The 26433-nt window shown below is 44.6% G+C and overlaps 1 protein-coding gene across 1 annotated transcript in view; it reads left to right on the forward strand.

Annotated features, from left to right (window-relative positions):
• Ncoa3 (nuclear receptor coactivator 3) overlaps positions 1 to 26433 on the forward strand; it is an 80144-nt gene that overhangs the window by 40975 nt on the left and 12736 nt on the right. Inside the window, 17 exon segments of the mRNA XM_052184316.1 lie at positions 12324 to 12428; positions 12607 to 12779; positions 13256 to 13356; positions 14992 to 15141; positions 15143 to 15166; positions 16248 to 16302; positions 16305 to 16433; positions 16549 to 16647; positions 17316 to 17456; positions 17670 to 17817; positions 19244 to 19620; positions 19733 to 20601; positions 21825 to 21954; positions 23722 to 23916; positions 24435 to 24758; positions 24978 to 25104; positions 26049 to 26220. Of these exon segments, the coding sequence (XP_052040276.1) occupies positions 12343 to 12428; positions 12607 to 12779; positions 13256 to 13356; positions 14992 to 15141; positions 15143 to 15166; positions 16248 to 16302; positions 16305 to 16433; positions 16549 to 16647; positions 17316 to 17456; positions 17670 to 17817; positions 19244 to 19620; positions 19733 to 20601; positions 21825 to 21954; positions 23722 to 23916; positions 24435 to 24758; positions 24978 to 25104; positions 26049 to 26220 (3300 nt within the window). The 5' untranslated portion in view covers positions 12324 to 12342.

Here is a 26433-nt window from a genome sequence, read left to right on the forward strand (position 1 = left end):
ACCCTGTCATTTGCAGCCCAGTTGCCAGCTCTGGAAGAGAGTCCCACAGATGCACCCAGAGGTGTGCGGTGCCACCCTAGGCACTGGGGGCTCACTCCAACCAAGCTGTCAGTCAAGATATAGTGGATTCAGAAATACATCGTGGGTAGAATAGTTACTTTTTTAATATAACATTTAACTTAAAATTCTAGTTCTGAAAGTTCTCTTCATGGGTTTGTAAGATAGTTGGGCTATTCATGATACCTGCTGCTTGAGTTTGATCTCTGAGACCCACATGGTGGGAGGAGATGTCCCCAAGTTGTCCTTTGACCCCTAAATACATCATGTTCCCCTTCTCCGTATCATTAGAAGTTCTGGTTATAGTGAATCAATGTGAGCGAAAAATACCACTGGCTACTGACGGCTAGGTTGTAAAGACTGCATTTATCCCTGTCCTTCATTTTAATTTGAAAAATTGCTTTTATTATATGCTACCTTACTAAAATACAAGCCCACTGATGAGAAGCTTATAAGGGTTGCTGCCTTAAAGCCAAACTATTCTATTCTTAAGAAACTGTTTCTTGAGCTTGTTTTCTTTGGGATGTATGGATCAATTCATCTTTCCAGTTGCCTGCTTAGATATAATAACTCTCAACATAAAGCCAGAAAGCACAGATAGCCACTTTTGTAGTATAGAAGCTAATAGGGCAGGGCTGTGGTCTTTCTGTAAGTGTTCATAATGATCAGTTTGTATACTTCACAGATCTCAGGTTCTTTCCATCTGTGCGCTTGTGGTTGATAGAGCTGGTTCTTCATGGAAATATTTTTTCCTTCTAATTGCTTCCCCCCCCCCCCATAAAAACACAAGATTGCTCTTGAGATTAACAGATAAGAGAGTCTTACTACACGGCCCAGGCTGGAGAGGATAATGGGTCTTCCTTCAGCCCTTTGAGCTCTGTTATTACAGTGCTGAATGCTCATACAACTTTTTGTTGTTGTTGTTGTTGTTTTGTTTTTTGTTTTTGTTTTGTTTTGTTTTTTTTGTTTTTTTTTTTTGATTTGGTTTTTTCGAGACAGGGTTTCTCTGTGTAGCCCTGGCTGTCCTGGAATTCACTCTGTAGACCAGGCTGGCCTCGAACTCAGAAATCCGCCTGCCTCTGCATCCCAGAGTGCTGGGATTACAGGCGTGCGCCACCATCGCCCGGCTTCATAGAACTTTTTAAAGGAGATGTTTGTGGGGATAAGTAAGGATACATACATAATCCTTCTTTTGTGATTAGCCCAGGTTGTAACCCCAGCATTTTAGAGGCCAAGGTGGATAATTGTAAATTCAAGGCTAGCCAGGTCTTCCCGATAAATTTCAGGACAGTTGGGGTCACAGACATTATATGCAAAAGCCAAACCAAAGCACTCCTCATCCCAAACCCACACAACCCTCGGATTTGGCATTTGGTGACCTGCTAAGTACATACTTCTGTTTTTTGTCCCTTGCCCAGTAGGTCATAGAATGAAGTTTTTTGCTTGTTTTTTTGTTTGTTCGTTTTTAAATTGGGTTTCTCTGTGAAGTCCTGGCTGTCCTGGAACTCACACTTGTACACCAGACTGGCTGTCGAACTCAAGCTCTGCCTCCCTCTGCTGAGTTCAAAGGCATTGGACACCACTGCACAGAAGGTGGAGTGAAGTCTCAGTAGCTGTGGCTAGGGCCATTACTGGGGATGGCGGCCTCTCCAAGTTAAGAACGGCAAAGATTTAATGTAGTTTGGTCATATATGTGGTTTCCCCTTCCCCCCAGCATTCTTTCTCCTAAGAAGAAAACCAGAAGAAATAAAGTCCAGCCAGTTCTAATGGCAGTTCTTGACCAGCGTTAGGTGGCTTGCTGATCGGAGGAGGACAAGTCTGTGAGGAAGAGTCAAGTACTTGATACCATAGCTTAGGTGGCCAGGCCAGGCCTGGTTTTCTCTTGTTATTTTGATGGGTTGGAGTGAATTGTGTTTTCTCTCTGTTATAGTTGAACTCTTCCTTCTAGCCCACTGTCTGGGGATTAAATGGGACTAGTAAATGGTAAGCCTGTGTTTGCAACATCACGTAGAGGTCAGGTGAACCAATCACACCATGCTCTTTACAACTTAAAACACTAAATTAAACAATATTTTGTATATTGTGTACTATGATGTATGTTTGAGGTATTTGTTTGAACTGTGTACTCAATGTTTAGATCTTTATTTGTTCCCCATGTGTCTGTCCCTGAATACAACACATCTGACTTTCACCTTTCTTTTTTTTTTCAAATTACTGCACATTGTATGTATCCTTGGATATTCGTTTATCTTTAGACAGTTATTTAATGTGTTCTGGGTGTTTTGCCTGCATGTATGTCTGTGCACCATGTGTATGCACTGCCTTTAGAGGTCAGATCTCCTAGAACTAGAGTTACTTACAGTTGGGAGCTGTCTGTCATGTGGGTGTCTCCTGGGACTTGAACACCCTCTCCCCAAGTCTTCTAGAGCATCTGTACTCTTAACTGCTGAGCCATCTCTCCAGCCTCTTGGTTAGCTTTAAAATAGTGATGGTGATGGTGATGGTGGGTCCAACATACGTGCCCTTTAAATTTAATGATGATTTATATTCTGCATGATTAATTTCTTTCAATTTTTTTTGTTTTTTGTTTTTTTGGTATGGCTTCATGAGGACTTACATTCACATCTGGGTTTGGTATAAAGTTCTGTTGCTGTGGTATGGCAGCACCTTTTGGGCTTAACCCTCCAGTTCTGAGGATCAAGCCTTCGCTGGGCCAGCACCCTACTGCTGAGCTGGACCTCTCAGCCTTCACCTCAGGGTTTTTTGTTTGTTTGTTTGTTTGTTTTTGTTTTTGTTTTTGTCCCCCTTCTTCTTTTGACACCTGGTCTCATAAAGTGACCTTCAGCCTAATTCTATAGCTGGGCTGACCTTGAGCTTCTGCTCTTCCTGTGTCACTCGCTGGGATTCCAGGCGTGTGCCATCCACTTAGCTCACTCCAGTTTTTCAAAACCTTCAAAACCAGTTGTTACACTCAGGCTTATGACTGCAGTTTAAAACTTGCACTGTAATTTTGGTGACTCTTCTATTTAGGGCCAGTTAAGTGGAAAATGGAAAAGACACAGCTATTTTTATTTGGAATGATGTGACTGCTTTTTTTTCTTTCTTTCTTTTTAGGTTTTGTTATTGTTGTTGTTGTTGTTTGTTTATTTTGTTTTAGTTCTTTCAAGACAGTTTCTTTGTGTAGCCCTGGCTGTCCTGGAACTCACTCTGTAGACCAGGCTGGCCCTGAACTCAGAAATCCGCCTGCCTCTGCCTCCCAGAGTGCTGCACCACCACTGCCTGGCTATGTGACTGCTTTTTAAAAAGCCTTTTTATAAAGAATAGTTTAAATTTATTCTTTTAGAATGTCATGTGTGTATGTGATATTTTTGATCATACACATTCCCAGCAACTCCTTCGACTCGTCCCCAGTATGTCCCCTTCCAACTTCCTTATCTTTTTAATTTATTTATTTTGCTATTATCATGATTTTGAGACACGCTCTCACAGTGTAGTATAGGATGGCCTATAACCCACACTGTAGCCCGGGCTGGCGTGGAGGTCTTGGCAGTTCTCCTGTGTTGGGCAGCAGGTGGGAACCATCACCTGCAGCACAGCACCTTCTGTTCTAGGAGGCTATCTTTGTTGAGAAGCAGACAGCTGACAGTCATGTATAGATCTGGAAGGTAGAGTGAATTTACTAAAGCAAAAAAGTATTGATACATTTATTTTGTTTCAGTATTTTGAGTATAATGTTTACAATAAAAGTATCTTTTGGTCCCACAGAGATTGCTGTGTGGGTAAAGGCCGAGTTCCACTGCCACACAGTGAGAGCCAGGCTCAGTGGCACACCTATAGTCCTGGCACCCTAAGGTGATGTGGGGGTGGGCAGGAGAATCCTCCTGAAGTTCCAGGAGGGAGGGTGTAGAAGCAGAAACAGGAGACACTGCCTAAAGACATGTAGTATGTTGTACTGTGGCATGATGGCATGTGCTCTTGGCATGTGCGCCAGCCTCATTCCCCAAATAAACCAAATACTAGCACTTACTTAATTATTACCATGCTTACGTCTTTTGAGGTGCAATTTTGGCTGTGGTACCTTGTCTGTCTGGCACTTGCTCTGTAGCTCCCAGTGGACGCTAGAACTCGGGGCAGTCCTTCTGCCTGAGCTTCCCAAGGGCTGGGCTTACACGAGTGCACTGCCCTGGCTGCCTGAGCACAGGCCACATGCTGGACAGAATGCTTTCAAAAGAAAACTTGTTTGTGTTGACAATCATGCTTCATTCCTCAGTCAGACCAGAGGCGAAGGAAGTTTCCTTTAAGTGTGACACTTTTGGAATATGTAATGAATTCTTCAGAGTGTGTGTGTGTGTGTGTGTGTGTGTGTGTGGTGTGTTTAAATACAGGGTTTTTTTCTATGACAGCCCAGATGATTCTGACTCAAAATGTTTTTAATTTTTTATTCAACTGTGACATAACCCCTGGAATGTAAATGTCATCTTTTTAAAGTCTTACTTATTTTATGGTTATTCATGTTCTGCCTGCATGTGTGTATTGTGCACTGCCTGTCTGTTGGGTCCCCTGGAACGGATTACAGATAGCTGTGAGCCACCATGTGAGCACGCGCTGGGGAACAAACCCAGGTCCTGGCAAGAGCGACAAGTGCTTTCCACCACCGAGCGTCTCTGGCCTCCGGTTCATCTTTGTTTAATACAGTCACCATTTTTCTGTAGAAATGGCTAAAATTTTAGTTTTTGTTCATGAATGAGTTTTATTCAAACTGGACACACACACACACACACACACACACACGAATAAACAAAACAAGCCCTTGAGTTAGTAGTGATATATATATATATATATATATATATATATATATATATATATATATATATATATATAAAATCTCACTACTAGTACCTAGTTTTGAAAATTACATGTAGTTGGCTTAAATATCAGGCTAATAGTTTAAAGAATGAAATAATGTACAGCTATTATAAATGGTTGTACCCTTTAGGAGCCAAACTTTTAATTACTTGATTCTTTATTTCTAAATTTATTCTCAAAACAGTGTTAGTCTGCGTGAGGTTGAAAACTCTGTTAATTCCAGCACTGAGGAGGTAAAGGCAAATAGATCTCTGTGAGGTTAGCTGGTCTACACAGCGAGCCCCGGGCCAGTCATTGGTACATTGATCCTGCCTCAAAAGGAACACCTATGGTACAGTGCTATTTGGAAGTTAATATTGAAAAGCTACACTTCCGGCCTTGGGTAGATACCCTGTGTGTGATGAGTGAGTGCAGCTGGTGGAGTGGAAATTGCCCTTTTCAGATCTTTCTTTGTGGATTAATATGTATCAGGCAGGAGCGCGCAGCAGCTGACAGTGATCAGGGAGAGCAGGAGCCTTAGTCATTTTCACATTTTCAAACAACTTTTAAAGCTTTTCATGTACACACATGTTCAACACATGTTTCTAAGCTTTAAATGTATCACTTACCATTCATAACGAGAAGCTAAGCTCTTAGTGGGCTCGTTGGATTGAACCCGTTGCCAGTGCACAAGCGTCTGAAGATGAACGGTGTAGGCTGTTTGATTCATTTCTGTGGAATTTTCTGTTTGGCCAGTTTTAAGACCATTGGAGTAAAAAACATAGCGTCTCCACACAGTGGTCTTGCAGTGTTACCCACGAGCCAGCCCTTTAATTTCCATATCCTGAAATGTGACCAGCATGTAGAAGGGAGAATTAGGGAAGGGAGCCCCGTAGACCAACTGTGGAAAGGTTCTGAAGGGTGGCATGAGTAGAATGAAATGATTTTTAATTTTGTTCTTAGCTTTTTAAAATTTGATTGTAATGATAATTAGAATAAAACATGTGCTGCAGGCTTGTCAAGGAAAGAACTGCTCTCTGTAGTTTGCACAGGCTGCACATGTCAGAACCTATCGACTCCTGGTACCATTGGTGTGCTGATCACACTGGCTTGCTGCAGGAGCAGGAGCATGCTCTGACTGCAGAAGACACAGCAGCCACACAGATGTTACTCTGCTGTCTCTGCAGTTGTAGACATGACTCTGCAGGCTTGGCTTCTTATGTCCCGGAAACTAAGTAAAAATTAATTGCTTGTATGCATGCGTTTTTGATAAGTTGTTTTATGAAGAAATATAAGAATCCCCAGTCTCTTTTGGCAGTTCATAAGGAAACCCTTTTTACTGAGAATGCTGTATAGTGAAAGATATTTTCCATTTAATCAGGTTATATTGCCAGCGTCTTTACTCTGACTTTTTGGGGCAGGGGGCTGAAAGTTCTCTCTCTCTCTCTCTCTCTCTCTCTCTCTCTCTCTCTGTCTCTATCTATCTATCTATCTATCTATCTATCTATCTATCTATCTATCTATCCATTCAGCCCTGGCTCTCCTGGAATTTACTATTTACTGTCTTTACTGTCTTTGCCTTCCAAGTGCTGGAATTAAAGGCATGCGCCACATTGCTAACTGTGAGTGGTCTGGAGAGATAGCCCATTAGCACTGGCTACTCCTCTCAAGGACCAGGATTAAATTCCCAGTATACATATGGTGGCTCACAAACCATCTGTAACTACTGTCCCCTCCTTGGACACTGCATGCATATAGTAGTACACAGACGTACATGCACACAAGACACTCATACATAGTTTTAAAAAATCAGTTATGAGCATTAACATGGTTTCTATTTTATTTTGTGTTTTGAGACAGGATCTTATTCTGTGGTCCTTGCTGGACTTGAGCTCAATCTGTAGACTAGGCTGGTCTAGAACTCACAGAGATCAGCCTGCCTCTACCCTCTAGGTGCTAGGATTAAAACCATACACCAGAATTCTGGTTTCAAAGAGCTGTTTTTTAATTAATAGGTGGTAGAATTGTTGGAGCAAAAGCCTATGTCTGTTAAACACTGAGTTAAGTTTTGCTATTGGAAACAGGGCTTTTAAGCACTTTTATGTTGTAAAAATGCTAGATTTCCAGTTTCAGGAAATGGTGTTAAATTCAGAAATGGAAACTTGGTAGGTCCTGTGAAGTCAGCTCTGAGATGGGTCTGAGGTTCTCCTCTTCCCTTGCTTTATTTGGTTTGTCTATAAGTCAGTGTGATTCAGTGTGCGCATGTGCCTGCTGAGTGTGGGGACAGCCTTATCTGCTAGGATTTGGCTTCACGAGGTATCCATGCTGACCAGATGATCTATTTAATTAACTAAGAGGTATTTAGACAATGAGTGATGGCATTGTCTTTTCTCACACTTGGTAATTTATGAAAATTGATAATTTTTTCACATTTACTATTTCTTTGTGCTCATGTGCAAGTGCACCCCTCCTTGAACATCAGTTTTTTTCTTATTAGTCCTGGGCATTTATTTCTAACTTGATTACAATATTTTATTATATAGTTTTTATGTCTTATTTTCTTGTTTTTTTTTTTTTTGTTTGTTTGTTTTTGTTATTTGGTTGGTTTTTTTTTTTTTTTTTTTTTTGAGACAGGGTTTCTCTGTGTAGCCCTGGCTGTCCTGGAACTCACTCTGTAGACCAGGCTGGCCTCAAACTCAGAAATCTGCCTGCCTCTACCTCCCAGAGTGCTGGGATTAAAGGCGTGCGCCACCACTGCCCCGTATGCCTTTTTTTTTTTTTTTCTTTTATTGGTTTTGAGAAGAAGTCTTTCTGTGTAGCTGCGCCTGGCCTGGAACTTGAAATATTGACCAAGCTGGCCTTGAACTCACAGAAGATCAGCCTCCCTTTGCCTCCTGAGTGTTGAGATTGAACAAGTGTTTTATTTAGTGTGTTGACTTGCCTGTGCTGTAGTGTGTATATGGGGTGCCACAGGACAACTTTTAGGAGTTATCCTTCTTTCTGGGATGCTGTGAGTCTGTCTGTTTTCTCCCTCTACCCTGTGATTTCTGGAAGTGAGCTCAAGTCATCAGGCGTGGTGGCCTGGCAGGTACTTTGTCACCTCACTGCAGTCTTGGCCTCTTCCCCCCACTTTTTAAAATTTTTTATTTTATTTTATTCTATTTTATTTTAATTAATTAATTAAATCCCAGAGTGCTGGGATTATAGGCGTGTGCCACCACTGCCCAGCCTCCCCCCCCCCCCCCCTTTTAGAGTCTTAAATAGGCCTGTGGCTAACTCATTAGGCTAGGCTGTCGGGCTAGTAAGCCCCAGGTGTCTTCCCCATCCTGCGCAGCTCTCTCTTCCTCTCTCCCTCCCCCCCCATCTGTGTGTGTGTGTGTGTGTGTGTGTGTGTGTGTATCACCTCCCCTCTCCCCACAACCCCCATTATGGAGGATTTTAAGTGTATGTCACTGCCCCTGGCTTTTATGTGAGTGAAGTGTTGAGTTCAGGCAGTCATTTTACTGGCTGAGCCATCTGCTCAGCACTGAAGCCCCTTTAAAAAAAAAGATGTATTAATTTTTGCTTTATGGGTGTTCTGCCTACACGTTATGTCTATGTATCAGTTAGTTGCATGCCTGGTGCTTGTGGAGGTCAGAAGAGTGTGTTGGGTGTCGGATCCCCTGGAATTGGAGTTGTGAGCCTTACTGTGGGTCTTGGGAAACCCAGGTTTCCAGCCCCTAAAATACTTTTTTATTTGTTTGTTTGTCTTTTTATTTTTTATTATTATTATTTTTTAAGACAAGGTTTTTCTGTGCAGCCCTTGGTGACCTGGAGCATTCTCTGTAGACCAGGCTGGCCATAAACTCAAGAGATTTGCCTGCCTCTGCCTCCCAAGTGCTGGGATTACAGGTGAACACCACCATTCCTGACTTGAAATATTATTTTAGTTTTTGAGTCATTAGAAATTCTTTAAGACTTACTTATTTTATGTATTTATGAATGTTCTATCTACACGTATGCCTGTATTTCTGAAGAGGGCATCAGATCCCAGTATAGGTTGCAAGAGCAGGCAGTACACTTAACTGCTGAGCCATCTCTCCAGCCTCAAAATACTGTTTTTTTTTTTTTTTTTTTATTGAATCAGTGACTGACAATCTATGGTTTTCAAGTTTGTATATTTGGCAGACAAAGTTTTGAAAGTGGCTTAGCCAAACTAGCACTTTAGGGGTGAAATCTGATGGTCAGTGATAACATTTGAGGATTTACCTTTAAACACGATGTTGGTGAATTTGATTCATTACTGAATGTCTTCTCTGATGCATGATTGGTGCTATGAATGGATGTAGATTTAAAAAGATGATATAATGAACCAGGCTGTGGTGGCAGACAGATTTTTGTGAGTTCAAGGTCACCTTTAGTCTACAGAGTGAGTTCTAGGACAGCCAGGTCTACACAGAGAAACCCTGTCTTGGGGAAGTACAAACATACAAACAAACAAACAAACAAACAGACTTTATAATGAACTATTACCTGTTTGAAAGGCCAGCTCGATTTAGTGTTTGTAGTCTGTGAAGTCAGGCCGTGCTTTCAGTGGGGCAGCATGGGAGTTCTCTGCTAGATTCAAGTCTGATTGTCAACTGCAGGAAACCGGAACATGCCGTTTGAAAATGCACCTCTTTGAGACAAAGTTTATTCAGATAAACAGTCATGTGGAAGCCAGGGTGGCATTAGGCCTGGCAGAGCATGGTTCAGGCAGTGCCGTGGGAGCAGTAGGTAGGGGAAGGCATAATACCTGTACAAGTCACCCCTGACTCCTTAGACCCTTGCCTCACGCCCCTAACCAGCCGATGTGACAGTGCTTGCTTTGTGTTTTTACTGACAAGCCGAAAAGCTTTCTTACCTGGCTGGAGGTGGTTTGACTTGTGGCATGAATTGTTTGCTTTGGTGATGGTCTGGGTGGTGATGGAGTATGGTGTAGCTTCTTCCATTCGGATCTAGTTACGATGCTAGTGGCTATTTAGCCACTTCCCTCCCTGTAGAACAGAACTAATCCCACGTGTGTGTGGTGGGGGCCATCATGGATAACCACCCAGTGTATGTGAGGTCAGTGCCATACTGCTGTCTCTTCCACTCCCTCTTTTATTAACTAACCTAGGAAAAGGCAAAGACTTAGCCAGTCTCTGTTACTTTATCTGCTAAATTATCATTGGGTAATTTACCTGCTCTCATTTTAGAACAATAAGGTTTTTCTTAGGCTTTAAAATAACTTGCTCAAACAGAACACTAGCATTGATCTTTTTCATTTAATCTTTTTTAAGCCTTTGCGTGCCTGTGCATGCATGTGTGTCTCGGTCTACAAATGGAGTGCAAAGAACACGGGTTCTTTCCTTCCAGCTTGCGGGTCTTAGGATGTATCTCTGGTTGCCAGGAACACAGAGAGGCAAGTGCCCCTGCCCTCTGAGCCCTCTCCCTAGTTCTTCCTTTTGGTCAAGTGTGTCTGTCCTTGTGCTTCAGGCTAGTTTGCAAGTGTTTTCTCCTATCTGAACCCTGAGATAACAAAATAGGAAGTTGGTTATTGTTAAGCCATATACCAACATTTTAATGTTATTTGAGGGAGCCACTATCAGTCTTTGTGGTATTCAGCTACTTTGAGTTGGTGCCACTCCACCTTTCCTGCTTTGTACCTGTGAGCTTGGCTGTGATGGATACCGGGAAGGGAGGTTGTATCCATTCACAGAGTCTCTCTCAGATTCTTGCTCATTTTGAACTTGGTCATAGAGGTTCCTTCTGAGAGACACAGATACAGATTAGACTGCTCTGAGCTATGGGTGCCATTCATGGACTCCCCGTGTGCTGTCACCGGCCTGTGTCTCACAGCAAAGTCAGACCCGCTGTGGAGAGAACAGATCAAACCAAGAACTGCTCATCGCTGACAGTTCTCTGCATGGTTTGCATCTCCAGCCCGTGTAACACAAGGGAAAGAAGATACGATGTAGACTTCTGGAATAAGTTAAGTAAAAATAGGTATGTAAGTGCTCAGTGCTGCTTGGTTTAAAAATAATCTTTGAGCCAGTTGGTAACACAGCTAGATTTGCTGTACTTCTGTCTTTGAAAGAACCACACTTGACTGTTCAACACTATGTCTGTCTACATGATACTGTGTAGTCTGACACTCTAGAGGGTTCAAAAGGTGTGTATGACCACAGATGACAGCAAGTGCTTGTCATCCAGTATGAAGCAGAGGCAGGAGGATTGGCGCTCAGGGCCAGCCACAACTGTGGGTTCCAGGCCAGTCTGGGCAATGAGGCCCTGTCTCAAAACAAACGTGACCTACATATTTTGAGTTTGATCAAGTGGGGGTTTTTTGTTTTTTGTTTTTTTTTAAACTGGCCTTTATGGTAGCATTGTGCCACCTAGTGGCACACCTGTGGGATGGCTGGCTGAATTACTAGATGCAACATTGGGGACTTGAGATTCTTTAGAGCAGTGATTATCATGTTCAAGCAAGAGTTTGCCACACATAAAAGCCTTAGTAAATGAGGCTTAATAGAACCCTTAACATTATAAGCTCAAATAGAAATACCTTGTATTTATTGTCTTAGTGTTTGAAACTTAACCAAGATTTGTTAATTTCCCAGCAGTCAGTGTGTAAATAACGGTCGTGCTGTGGCTTATGGCAACCCCTGTCGTGTAGAGTGTATCTGGCTTTGCATCTATGCTTTAAGAAGAGTGTAGGGTGGTTTTACAGTCATGTTGACATAGTCTAGGCTGACTTGGACTTAGGAATGTAGAAGAAATGATCCAGTGGACGGAAGCTCTACCCAGGAAAAGAGCCTGGGAACTGGAGGAGGAGTTGTGTTCCCTGCATGTTCACATGGTGGGTCATAACTGCCTCTTAAACTCTACCTCCAGGGCACTGACAGCCTTTTGTGGTTTGTGGAGATGCTGCACATGCATGCTATCTATGTATATAAATGTACATATGTATATACACATGTAGGCAAAATGCACACTCACACACAGAAAATAAGAATACATCATGTAGCCTTGAAATGTTCTTACCAAATCACTGGGTAAGCCTTTATTACCTGGGTATAAATGAAAATCAGAATTGTTTCAAGATTGAAGTCCTTTTATTAAGCATAATTTATTCTGTGAAATGTATGTTGACACTGGGCCCAGACTGGCCTGGAACTTGCTGTGTAGACCGGGCTTAAGGGAATCCTTAATGTTCCTGACTTAGCCTTCTGAGTGCTGGGCTTAGAGGCTTGCATCACCATGCCCAGCATAATTACAAAGCATCTGAGCTCTGAGCTTGTGCAAACACACTCATTCATAACATAAATACCCCAGGACCACAGGATACAGCCATTCCACCACATGACATCTTCATAGAAAATGCCTGTTGTAGTGCGATAATCTTGTCCCCTCTTCCGCAGTTGCTGACCTGTGGTGAGGATGAGTGGACTGGGTGAGAGCTCCTTGGATCCGCTGGCCGCTGAGTCTCGAAAACGCAAATTGCCGTGTGATGCTCCAGGACAAGGGTAGGTGGCTGTCCCCATTTGCAGATGGGAGAACGGGGTGATGTTTCTCAAGGCCAGTGGCTAATTTCTTCAGTGTATGCTTTGTGCCACCACGTTTGATGGTTCTTGCATAATACAGGGCAGATTCTGCTTAAAGCTTTCTTAGAGGTCCAAGTAGTGGCTTTTCTCTGCCTTCCAGTCTTGCCTACAGTGGGGAAAAGTGGAGACGGGAGCAGGAGAGCAAGTACGTAGAAGAGCTGGCCGAGCTGATATCTGCAAACCTCAGCGACATTGACAACTTCAACGTCAAACCAGATAAATGTGCCATCTTAAAGGAGACAGTGAGACAGATACGTCAGATAAAAGAACAAGGTAATACAAAGTCAGAAAAGCAACCAAGGGCCAGGCTTCTAATACATATGAATTCCCCCCCCCCCCCCCCGCCCCCTCGCCCCGCCCCCCCTGGGATCAAGGAGACGGAGCAGGGCCTCACTCTGCTAAGTAAGACTTTACCCAAGTCCCATGAGTTGGCCAGCTTTGCTTTTTAAGAAACAATTAACAGGGAATTGGCAGAAGACCGATGTTCCTCAGAGTGCTGAATGCTGGTGGGAGGGAGGCGGGGGCCTAAGGACTAAGTAGCATGTGAGCAGAAAGGGACCCAGTGTCTTCTGCCTTCCTGGGAAACCGTGAGGCACTCTCTTGTCAGCCAGTGAGTGTTCTGCATGTATGTGTACATACTACCTAACTGTCTTCTCTGTGTGTGTGTGTGTGTGTGTGTGTGTGTGTGTGTGTGTATGTCAGGACTGAGGTACTGCTGCTCAACATGATGCTTCCTTCTGTGTCTTCAGGAAAAACTATTTCCAGTGATGATGATGTTCAAAAAGCTGATGTATCTTCTACAGGGCAGGGAGTCATTGACAAAGACTCGCTAGGACCGCTTTTACTACAGGTAGGTGTGAGGGCTGTAGCCGTCCAAAGTGTGCTGGGCTTTGGTTGTTTTACTCTGTGATCTATATAGGGTGTACACACACACACACACACACACACACACACACACACACACACAGGGATTGGAAATGAGGAAATAGATTTTACCCTTGTGGAGCAGAGCTCAGTATTACAGCAATCATAAAATACCCTCCTGATACTATGTATACTACTGTATATGCACTGTATACAATATGAAAATACCACATATGTACACGGAAGCAAAGAAGCTCTTTGAGATAGAGTAGCTCATAATTTCACAGGTCAGCAACGCGCAGAGGTGCTGCTTAGTGGATTTTAGTTCAGACCCTTCTATGAATTTTCCCATGAATGCTTGCACAGTACACTACAGTTTTACTTTTTCTTTGTTGTGCTTGAAATTAAACCCAGGGCCTCACACATGCTAGGTGGTCATAGCAGGCAAGCATGCCACCACAGAGCGAAATCCTCCGTCCACCCTCAGCCCTCAGCTCTGTGTTCTTGGAGAATTCCTTCATGGTGCTGGGAAGGGAAGCCCAGGGCCTCATGCATACTAGGCATGTACGCTCTACTAGAGCTGCCCCCAGCTGGTGAGGCAGTTCAACCATTCAACATGTGCATGTCTTTAAAGTAATTGCCTTGAAAAGAGCTGGTTAACCATGGCGCAGTGTTGACTTGAGGCCGGCGAGCGCCTCAGCAAGTTTGACAACTGCTCTTTCTCTCAGTGAGTCATTTCAACTACTGTATGTTCATTCATTTGAAACTCTTGTTCAGGAACAGAGAGTGATTCCTAAAGCTTAACCTAAGATCAGGTGGAAAATTGGAGAGTACTAAGAATGTTTCTTCTTCTTCCTCCTCCTCCTCCTGCTCCTCTTCCTCCTCTTGCTCCTCCTCCTCCTCTTCTTCTTCCTCCTCCTCCTCTTCTTCTTCTTTTTTTTTTTCTTTTTTTAAGTGGAGACATTGTAATGTTAGCTCAGGCTGTTTTTCAACTCACAATATAGATCAGGGTGACCTCGACTCCTGCTTCCACTTCCTAAGTGTTGGGGTTAAAGGTGTATGATATGATATATCATTCCCTACTTGCCTTTTCTTTTTTCTTAATTTTTTTATGCCCTGAAATAATCATGCTAATGTTAATAGAACTGATGGTTGGCAGTTAACTCTAATTGTTGGGTTTGTGTACCCTGCCCTCCCCCCCCCACTGCCCCTCTCAAGTTTTCTTTACAAACAAGGCTGTAGTGTTTCTCTGCTAAGGCTACAGTGACAGAATATCACAGAGTAGGTGACTCAGACAACAGAAGCCTATTTTGAAGACTGGAGCCCAAGATGATGGTGTTGGCAGGATTGCTTTGAGTCCTCTGTCCTTGACTCGCTACTGTGTCTTAATAAGGCCTTTCCCTGAGCATGCCTTCGTGGTGTGTTTTTAATCTGTCCTTATAAGGACACCAGTTGTATTGGATTGGGTCCTCTTTAATACTACTGACCCTTTAAATGCTCTATTTGCAAGTATAACCCTAACCTGAACCCTAACCCAAGCCATGGCAAAAATCAGGGGGAGGAGAGTTAGTGCGTTTTGGGAACCTGGTTTCCATAATAGTATTAATACATTGCATTGCAGGCACTGGACGGTTTTCTGTTTGTGGTGAATCGAGATGGAAACATTGTATTTGTGTCAGAAAATGTCACACAGTATCTGCAGTACAAGCAGGAGGACCTGGTTAACACAAGTGTGTACAGCATCTTACATGAGCAAGACCGGAAGGACTTCCTTAAACACTTACCAAAATCTGCAGGTAAAGCGCTCTTCTTTGTATTTTGTTTGAGAGGAAGACAGGGTCCTACCGTGTGATCCTAGCTCTGAATCTATGGTCCTACTATGCAGTCCAGGCTAGCTCTGACTTTATGATCATCTATTTTTGTCTTGTTGTCATATTGCTGGGATTACAGGTGTGTACTGCCTTACCTGACTACAGGCATGCATATAAATATGTTTTCTAAATATATTTAAATTTTTTGGTTATTTGAATCTAAAGAACATTGACTGAATGTGCTTTTTAGGAAGCCAGACAATGAGACTTAATAAGTGATTGCCAGCATCATTTTCAGTTTGACCTCCATGGACTCAGAGTTTTCCATGGTGCCCAAATGTTCAGTGGGACTTGTGGTGAGGCTGAGCTTACTCAGATGTCCTGTCATCCTGCAATGGTATATGTAGGTGTCACTGCATGGGAGTTGTGTGGTAAGAAAAGATAACTGGACTCGCTTCTTCCACGGAAGGTCCCGTGCGTTGCCCGGGATGCTTTCCAGGCCTCTTTTTTGGCCCCTTTAGTAGCTGGGCCAGTGGCTTGCCCTACCACACTCACTTCATAGCAAGAGTTCGTAAAGATTTTCTATATGAAAAAAGCCCTTACGTGTATGTATCTATGTGAATGTATGCCATGTGTTACTGCAGTGTCATGGGGGCCAGAGAGAACATTAGATTATCTGGAGCCGGAGTTGAAGGTGCTTATGAGCTGCTTGACTCTGGTCCTCGGGAAGAGCAACTCAGTGCTCTTAACCAGGGAGCCACCTTTTCGGTCCCTAGCTTGAATTTTTAAAATTTTTGTATATATAATGAATGTTTTGCTTGCATATATGTATGTGCGTGCATCATGTGTGTGTCTATGGCCAGCAGAGTGCATTAGATTCCTTGGACCTGGAGTTGTGAATGACTGTACCCCTGTACTACCATGGGGTTCTGGGAACTAAACCTAGGTCCTCTGCAAAGAGCAAGGCCCAGCCCTAGCTTGAATTCTTGATAGTTTTTGACTGAGTTTTACCTGGCTTATAAAGAATAATTTTAATTTATTTTCAAATTTTAATTGTTTCCCAAAGTTAATGGAGTGTCTTGGACTAATGAGAACCAGAGACAAAAAAGCCATACATTTAATTGTCGTATGTTGATGAAAACACATGATATTTTGGAAGACATGAATGCCAGTCCTGAAATGCGCCAGAGATACGAAACGATGCAGTGCTTTGCTCTGTCTCAGCCTCGCGCCATGCTGGAAGAAGGGGAAGGTGAGGGTCAGGTCCACTGTGCTGTCCTAACCCTTCTTACTGATGTCATGTCCCTGGTCACCCGTTAATCACAGCCAAAGCCTCTGTAATCTAACCTGGTGACATTTCGTTGTAGACTTGCAGTGCTGTATGATCTGCGTGGCTCGCCGCGTGACTGCAGAACGGCCGTTCCCATCCAGTTCTGAGAGCTTTATTACCAGGCACGACCTTTCCGGTACGTTCAGCCTTCACTTGGAAACTGTTAGAAAGTGTTCTTATTCCTCTGGTTCTGCGTGTTCATGAGTGTGTGCACTGCTGGTTCTGTGAGTTCACTAGTGTGTGCACTCGTCACAAGGTCACTATTCTTCCACCTGGGGCTCCCAGCGTGGAACAGAGGTCCTCAGCAAGCACCTTTACGTGCTGAGACCCATCTCTCAGTCCAGTCCGCTCCTCTTTCTCTGCCCTGTGGGCTCTGAGATTGCAGGTTTGCGCCTAGTTCTCCTCCTGTGCACTCAGAATGACTCTGGCTCTCCGTAGCCCCACGACATGCATTTCTGTTCGTGATGTGAGCTGTCGGAATCCCCTCTTCTTGAGCACTTGCTCTCACTCTCCATGTCTCTCTGTTTGGCTCTCACTCTCCGTGCCACATAACCTTCCTTTAAGCACCAGCGCATTATAAAAGGCACTTCCAGTGCAGAGGCGTGCTCCTTAGTAGGAGCTTTTCCTACAACTGATGGGAGACAGTGCAGACGGAGAACTATATAACAAAGCTCCCAGCTGTGTGTTAAGGACAGAAGGCAGAGCTGAGATTGTCTTCTGTATGTCACTCCCAAGTGCTAGTCAGCCAAGCAGCAGCAGGCTCTTCTGGGCAGGGTTAGAATCTTTTGTTTTTATCTTTACTAGGAAAGGTTGTCAATATAGATACAAACTCACTTAGATCTTCCATGAGGCCTGGCTTTGAAGACACAATCCGAAGATGTATCCAGAGGTTCTTCAGTCTCAATGATGGGCAGTCATGGTCCCAAAAGCGTCACTATCAAGAAGGTAAGGTGTTTGGCGTTGCTCTTGGTGCTGATGTTGGTGATGCTGTAAAGCTTCACTGTGTGCTCAGCCTTGTTCTGTTTGGTGGTTGTGGGAGAGGGAATGGTCTTTGAGCACAGCTGTTCTATACTTTTGTGTATGTGATTGCTTCTTGTCTGTTTCTGTATGCATTGGTCTAGTCTCAGATACTAGTAATAGCATGCTTTTCCCCAATAGCTTATATTCACGGCAAGGCAGAGACGCCGGTGTATCGTTTCTCATTGGCCGATGGAACTATTGTGAGTGCGCAGACAAAAAGCAAACTCTTCCGTAACCCTGTAACGAATGACCGGCATGGCTTCGTCTCGACCCACATTCTTCAGAGGTGATGACACTAAAGTACCCTTGTCCCCAGGATACTTTGCTGTTGATGTACAGGGAGAAAAGGCAGGGAAGCTGTTGGATTTCATGAAGTGAATTTAGGTTCTTAGAGCATGTTTTCCTTAAGGTTTTATATTTTTATTTAAAAGTTAGTATTTTCCACTAAATAATTCCAGGTCAGACTCCCAGGTTCCCAGGTCAGGCCAGGGTCTGTGTGGCAGGGATGAAGGTGAGGTTGGTGGTATGTTGGGAGGGTAGTGTTCATTTGTTACCTTTCACTTCTAGTGTTATATTTACATTGCTTCCAGGGACTGGATTTTGAATAAAAAGTAAAATATAAATGTAACTATTAGGTACTAAAAGGTAGTAAGTACTGATGTTATTAGTAGTGAACAGACTGCATAGGGAGACTCGTTCACAGGTTGTCTTAAGGAATTGATGCACCCTTCCAGGCCACGCCCCAGCTATGGTCAGCTGTAATGAGACTCCATGTAGTCACATGGCTGTCAGAGCCACTCAGCACCGATGCCACTCATTCAGATCTTCTGCTCATTCAAAACGGTTAGGGATGCAGCTTGGCTGGTAAAATGCCTTCCTCGCGTGCTGCCCCAGGTTCAGTTCCCAGCACGGTATAAACTGGGTACAGTAGTGGACTCCTGTGTTTCCCAGGACTTGGGAGGTAGAGACAAGAAAATCTTTGGCTTCTTAGTGACTTCAAAGCTACCGTAGCTACATGAGACCCATCTCAAAATGAACAACAAACAAACAAAAACCAACCAACCAAACCAAACCAAACATATCCCATATTTTAGATCTGGTGGTGTGACCTGTTATCCTAGCTACATGGGAGGCTGAGGCAGCGGGATCTCAAGTTCTGGGCCTGACTGAGTTAATGAATGAATTCAAGGCCAAACTTGGTAACTTTGTGAGATGAGACCCTGTTTCAAAATATCAATGGGCTTTGGGATACAGCTCAGTTTGGAGAGTTTGCTTAGCTTGCAGGAGACTCTGAATCCCTAATACTGTATAAAAACAGGAAAGGTGGGGCTAGAGAAATGGTTCCGTTATTAAGAGCACCTGTTCTTGCAGAGGACCTGATTCTTAGACCCATATGCCAAATCACAACTATCTCTAACTCTAGTTCCAGGGGACCAATGCCGCCTTCTGACCTCCCCAGACAGCAGGCATGCATATGGCGAACATGCACACATGTAGACAAAATCCAAGTACACATGAAATTAAATCTATAAACTAGAACAAGGCAAAGTCTTGCTGGGTTGCCTTGGTGCAGCACCCGGTCCCACCCGTACTGTGGTGTGCTGTACTGGATGACGCCCCTCGGTGCTCCCAGGAAGCTCTCTCCTGCTCTCTTTCTTCCCTTTGTGCATTGATGCAGTTTTAAAGTAAAACTTCTGTGTGTTTGTTTGTAGAGAACAGAATGGATATAGACCAAACCCAAATCCTGTAGGACAAGGCATCCGGCCTCCTGCAGCAGGGTGTGGCATGAACATGTCTCCAAATCAGAGTGTACAGATGTTGGGCAGCCGGACATATGGCGTGGCAGACCCCAGCAGCACAGGGCAGGTGGGCGGAGCCAGGTATGGGGCTTCTAGTAGCCTGGCCTCACTGACCCCAGCCCAGAGCCTCCCGTCGCCATCTTCCTACCAGAACAACAGCTATGGGCTCAGCATGAGCAGTCCCCCACACGGCAGTCCTGGTCTCGGCCCCAACCAGCAGAACATCATGATTTCTCCTCGTAATCGTGGGAGCCCAAAGATGGCCTCCCACCAGTTCTCTCCTGCCGCAGGTATCCACAGTTGCTTTTTCTTTTGCTTCTGTTTTCTTTCCTCACCCATCTTTTGTAATAGGAGCTTAGAGCTTGTGCCTTACAGTCTCTCCTGACCTTTCTCCGTGTGCAGGTGCACACTCTCCCATGGGACCTTCCGGCAACACAGGGAGCCACGGCTTTTCCAGCAGCTCGCTCAGTGCCTTGCAGGCCATCAGTGAAGGCGTGGGAACCTCTCTTTTATCTACTCTGTCTTCACCAGGCCCCAAACTGGATAACTCTCCCAATATGAGTATAAACCAGCCGAATAAAGCGAGCAGTCAGGATTCTAAGAGCCCCCTAGGCTTGTACTGTGAACAGAACCCAGTGGAGAGTTCAGTGTGTCAGTCAAACAGCAGAGATCACCCCAGTGACAGAGAAAGCAAGGAGAGCAGTGGGGAGGCGTCAGAGCCCCCCAGGGGACCCCTGGAAAGCAAAGGCCACAAGAAACTGCTGCAGCTGCTCACGTGCTCCTCCGACGATCGAGGCCATTCGTCCTTGACCAACTCTCCCCTGGATTCAAATTGCAAAGACTCTTCCATTAGTGTCACCAGCCCCTCTGGAGTGTCCTCCTCAACATCAGGAACGGTGTCTTCCACCTCCAATGTGCATGGGTCTCTGTTGCAAGAGAAACACCGGATTTTGCACAAGTTGCTGCAGAATGGCAACTCACCAGCGGAGGTCGCCAAGATCACTGCAGAAGCCACTGGGAAAGACACTAGCAGTACCGCTTCCTGTGGAGAAGGGGCTGCCAGGCAGGAGCAGCTGAGCCCTAAGAAGAAGGAGAATAATGCCCTTCTCAGATACCTGCTGGACAGGGACGACCCCAGTGATGTGCTTGGCAAAGAGCTGCAGCCCCAAGCGGACGGAGGGGATGGTAAGCTGAGTCGATGCGGCTGCTCCACCACCCCCAGCTCCGGCCAAGAGAAAGACCCCAAAGTTAAGACGGAGGCGAGTGAGGAGGTAAGGTGCTCTCAGCTCCAGTCTGTCATTGTTTCTTCATTGCTGTGTTATAAACATTGCGTTTGTAGTGTATTACGTTATAAATTGTTATACATTACAGTTGTTCATAACAATATTATACATTGTTAGTTTTAATTGAAGGATAACCTTGAGGTTTCATTCATTATAGTTACCGTGTATATGTGTGTGTGTGTGAGAGAGAGAGAGAGTGTGTGTGTGTGTGTGTGCGTGTGCCTGCCTTCCATTGTGGGACTGGAGGTGGAACTCAAGGTGTCAGTTTTGCTTGGCAAGCATCTTTACATGCGGAGCCATCTTACTGGCCCTATAAGTAAGTTTTTAGTGGCCAGGTAGAAATGTTTCATGGAGGTGGTTACATTGGAATGAGCAGATTAGGTTGTTAAGGACATGGTAGGTGTTATTAGGAAAAGTTTGAATTATCAGCATCATTTTTCCCGTCAAGAGTGAGAGTTCAAGCATATGAACACATTCTGCACACGCACCTTGTGAACCCTGAGTACGCCCTCTTCTAGGGAGAATGAGAAAGACAGACTAGTGCTTCACAGGCTAGGGCCCAGGTCTCCCTTTGCCATAGTTGTTTGTAGGGTCCCTCACTGTGTGCCTGTGAATACCTTGTTAAACACCACTTACCAATACAGCTTCAGAAAAGTCTCATAGATGGAGGTTTCTGCCAGCGAAGGATGGATTCCCCCCCCTAGCCACCTGTCACGGGAAATAGTGGCAGAGCAGAAAGTGCTGTGTGGGCCAGCAGAGTCCAGGGATTTATCATAGTGGCTAACCCTGCATTGAAGGTGGAGATGGGGGGAGGTCACAGGACAGCAGCCTCTGGCCTGGGCATTGTTATCTCAGGTAATGGCTTGGGGGTTGCTGCTGGTTTTGTTTTTTTTTTTTCCCCCAGAGCTGAGGACTGAACCCAGGGCCTTGTGCTTGCTAGGCAAGTGCTCTACCACTGAGCTAAATCCCCAACCCTTGTTATTATTTTTGTTTGTTTGCTTGCTTTGTTGTTGTTAATCTGTTTTCTTTGGGAAGGGAGAGTCTCACTGTCTGTCTCTGGCTGTCTTGGAACTCAGTGCTAGGATTCAAAGTGCACACTACCACGCCCAACATCACTCTTGCTGGTTCCTATGTGGTGTTTCTTTTGCTGATGTGCTGATAGCTGCATCTAGTGTTACATGCAGAATACTTTTAAAAGGTTCATTTTTCAGGTACCGGGAGACCTGGACAATCTAGACGCCATTCTAGGAGACTTGACTAGTTCTGACATCTACAGCACTCCTCCCAGCGGCAGCCACCCAGGGGCCACACAACACGTGTTTGCAGGACCGAGCTCTCTGGGTAAGGAAGAACTAGAGTTCTTTTTTGAAGGGTGAGGTTGGGTGTGGGGGCTTGAGACATGGTCTCTGTGAGGAGCCTAGGCTGGTCAGAGACTTACCCACTGAACTGCACATCTCACTTCTGGGAGACAGGCATGTTTCACTCAATCAAGTTTCTCAGTACAGTTACATGTTTGCTTACACCAAGATCAGGAAGCAGCAGCGTTTGCCACTTCAGAACACATACTCAGCCTTTGTGGGTCCTTGCACCCATTGATAATGTCTGTGTTGGTCTTTTCCTGCCTCCCTTCCTTTTTACTAATTTACTTGTGTGTATATGTGTGTGCATGCCTGTGCTACAGCATAGGACATTCAGAGGACACCTTGAGGAAGTGGCTGTCCCTCCCAATATGTGGGCCCTGGGGTGGGTAGGACTCAGACCATCAGGTTGGCAGCAGGTATCTTGGCTGCTAGCTGTCTGACTGGTCCCCTCTCAGCTTTCCCTTCTACTTAATGTGCTAGCAACCATGATTCTTAGAGAATCCATACCCAGGCATTGGGGTAGACTTTTTCTTAAACATTAAAATTGGGAAAATTGGATTAAAAAACCCAAACTGGATTAAACATGTCATTTTTTTGGTCCTTAAAGAAGGTCCTTGTATTTAACCCCGAGAGCTACCTCTTCTCTGTGTTGGTCTTTACATGAGCCCTTCCCTATTATAGGATGTTTACTCAGTGTACGATCAAAGGTGTGTTGATTGAGCTAAAAAGAATTATTGATAGTCATCTCATGCTGGTTACTTCAACTCTTCCTTCTCTCCCCCACTTCTTTGCTTCTTTCTATCTTGTGTATCAGACTCCCCTTCTCCCCTCTCTTTGAGAAAGGGTAGTGCTGGCCTTGAAATCACTGGTCGGTCTGCCTCTGCCTCCTGAGCTGAGCCCTAGGACTAAAGGCATGGCCACGACACCTAGAAGCTATTGAAGTTACTGACTTTACTTTTCCTTTCTTTTCCTTTCCTCTCCTCTCTTTTCTTTCCTTTCCTTTTCCTTTTCCTTTTTCCTTTCTTCCTTCCTTCCTCCCTCTTTCCCTCCCCTCTTCCCTCCCTCCCTCCCTTTCTCTCCCCCTCCCTCCCCCTCCCCCTTCTCTCTTTCTTTCTTCTCTTTATTTTTAGCAACATGATCTCATTATCTTCAGTTGTACTGTTTCCTAAACTGACTAGTCAGATTAGTCAAAGAGGTTGGGAAAAAACTTTACATTTATTTTCTATTTGATTGGAAGGCAGCCTAACTTTTTATTTTAATTGTAAAATTGTAAGTAGAGAATACACTTCATAGATGACGTATGTGGAAGCATCTGTAGGAATTAAGAACATCGGTCCATTTCCTCTTTCTATCTTCCTCCTTCCTCTCTCCATCTTCCTCCTCCCTCCATGTGGTTGGGCATCCGCATTCAGAATCCCGTGCTTGTTAAGCATAGTCTAAGGAGCCTCAGCACTCAGTCTGTGCCTTAGCATTCTGAGGTAAACATTGGACGTGACCATATTGGGCTATAGCTGAATGCTAGCACTTTGGCCAACATACAGATTATTGTTTGTACTTTATTTGGAATTTGGGCTTTTTTTCCCCTTTTCTTTTTGACATAAATATTTATTTTATAAAGAAAATGGTAGTGTTTGTTTTTACGAGAAAGTTTTTAGTGTGGGGCTTAGTGGTGTTTGTTTCTTACACTTGATTATTTAAATATTGAGTTGGGCTAAACTAATGTGGCAGGCTTCTGTGTTTTCAACAGGTTTGCGCAGTCCACAGCCTGTGCAGTCTGTTCGTCCTCCATATAACCGAGCCGTGTCTCTAGATAGCCCTGTGTCTGTGGGCTCAGGTCCGCCAGTGAAAAACGTCAGTGCTTTTCCTGTGTTACCGAAACAGCCCATACTGCCTGGGAATCCAAGACTGATGGATAGTCAGGAGAATTATGGTGCCAATATGGGTAGGTCATGTCTAAGTGTGGCCATTTCTTTAAACATTGAACTCAATTAATAACCTTAATATTTTAATTTATTATTATTATTATTATTATCATCATTATTATTATTAATATATTGTTTCTTCCATGGAACCATGGTGTCTCTTAAATATCCCATTAGTTCAGGCCACCTTTCTTTTTTTTTTTTGTTTTTTTTGAGACAGGGTTTCTCTGTGTAGCCCTGGCTGTCCTAAAACTCACTCTGTAGACCAGGCTGGCCTTGAACTCAGAAGTCCCACCTGCCTCTGCCTCCCTAGTGCTAGGATTAAAGGCGTGCATTACCACGCTTGGCGCAGGCCACCTTTCTAACCTGTAACAAATGTATGGCAATAGAGGCTTCTAGATACTGATACTGTCTTTGCAGTTGGCCAGCCCTACTCAGGATGACAGTAGTGGTAGTATATAATGGTTCTCCCAGTGCAAGAAGGGCTTTTGTCTTATGTGTTGGGTAAGACCTGATGAGCCCTACCTATTTTATTTAGGTGGACCAAACAGAAATGTTGCTGTGAATCCAACTCCTTCCTCAGGAGATTGGGCTTTAGCTAACTCAAGGGCCAGCAGAATGGAGCCTCTGGCTTCAAGTCCCCTGGGAAGAGCTGGAGCAGACTACAGTGCTGCCTTACCCAGGCCTGCCATGGGGGGTTCGGTGCCTACCTTGCCACTCCGTTCTAATAGACTGCCAGGTGTAAGACCAGCATTGCAACAGCAGCAGCAGCAGCAGCAGCAGCAGCAACAACAACAACAACAGCAACAGCAGCAACAGCAGCAGCAGCAACAGCAGCAACAGCAGCAGATGCTTCAAATGAGTAAGCTGTCCCTTCAATAAAAAATGAAAAATGCTTTTTTCGGGCATGGGGGCAGGGTTGAATACAGGGTTTCTCTGTGTAGTATTGGCTGACCTGGAACTCACTCTATAGACAAGGCTGGTCTTGAGAACTCAGAGATCCACCTACCTCTGCCTTGTGAGTGATGGGAATAAAGGTGTGTGCCACCACCTGGCTGAAAATTTTGTTTTGCTCCCTCAGGAACTGGTGAGATTCCCATGGGAATGGGGGTCAATCCCTATAGCCCAGCAGTGCCATCTAACCAACCAGGTTCCTGGCCAGAGGGCATGCTGTCTATGGAACAAGGTCCTCATGGGTCTCAAAATAGGTAGGGTTTTATTTTGTGATGTGGGAATACTTGTGTTGGATTTCAGAGTCTGAGCAGGGACAGCCCTGGAAGAGTACGGGGGACACTATTGTTGACTTTGCCATCTGCAGATGCAGTAAACAGAGGCATCTAGAGGGGGGAGGAGCTGACCTACAGCTCGGCCTTCTAGACGTCCAGAGGCCTCTTAACAGTAATCTCCCCAGGAGTGAAAAGCATGAGTAACAGTTGGGAAAGACATGATGTTCTCATAGGTTTTTAAGTGGGATTCGATACTGTGCCTCAGTTTTTCTGGGAAAAAAAAATTTGTATGAGTGTTTGCCTTCATGTATGTATGTGCAACATGTGTGTGCACTGTCCATGGAGTCCAGAAGAGGGAGGGCGTCTGATTGCCATGACTGGAGTTACATGTTGAGCCTTCTGCGTGCTGGGAACTGAACCCATAACTGCTGAGCCATCGCTCCATTCCCTAAAACTCAACTTTTTGAATAATGGATAACTATTTTCTGAAATCATCTATGGATTTCAGTAGTATGGATGGAGTGGACTGCTCTACTTTTTTTTTTTTTTAATGAAAGAAAAGACTGGGAGTTCATTCTACATTTTGTCTTTAATTTGTTTAATAAACTACCACTGAGAAATGTCCCTGCCCAAGTCTTCTTTTGAAAGTTTCTTTGTTTATGCAGAGGCCAGAGGTCAGCCGAACCACATACATCTCATAGTGGTACCTCAGTGTCAGGGTGGGCATTCTATAACTCTCAGCATTTAGCACGAAACAGGAGAGACTGGTGGGTGTGAGATTGAGGCTAGACTCTCAGAAAACTTAAAGCCTCGGCAAGAACCATCAGAAGAACACTGTTTTATCCTTTCGTGGTCCTGGGTGTGGAGCATTGGTCCCCACTAGCTCCAGCCCAGCCACATCGGAGCTGACATGAGTCTCTCTCTAGGCCTCTTCTTAGAAATTCCCTGGATGATTTGCTTGGGCCACCTGCTAATCCAGATGGCCAGAGTGACGAGAGAGCTCTGCTGGACCAGCTGCACACGCTCCTGAGCAACAGCGACGCCACGGGCCTGGAGGAGATCGACAGGGCCTTGGGGATCCCCGAGCTCGTGAATCAGGTGAGTTGTAGTCCCTGGGACTGACAGAGCGTCGTGACAGCATGTCTGCATGTGCATGGATTCAAGCGCAGCTTGAAATGAGACTGTGTGCCTCTGTGCCACTGTGAGGCAGTGGAGTATTTGTCCCTTACTTACTACAGCCAAAGAATGCATCTAAGGAAAACACTGCAGCTTTAAGAATGCTGCTTACGCAGGGCCGTGGTGGTGCATGCC

Source organism: Apodemus sylvaticus, chromosome 5, assembly GCF_947179515.1.
Source record: "Apodemus sylvaticus chromosome 5, mApoSyl1.1, whole genome shotgun sequence".
NCBI classification, from domain to species: Eukaryota; Metazoa; Chordata; class Mammalia; order Rodentia; family Muridae; genus Apodemus; species Apodemus sylvaticus.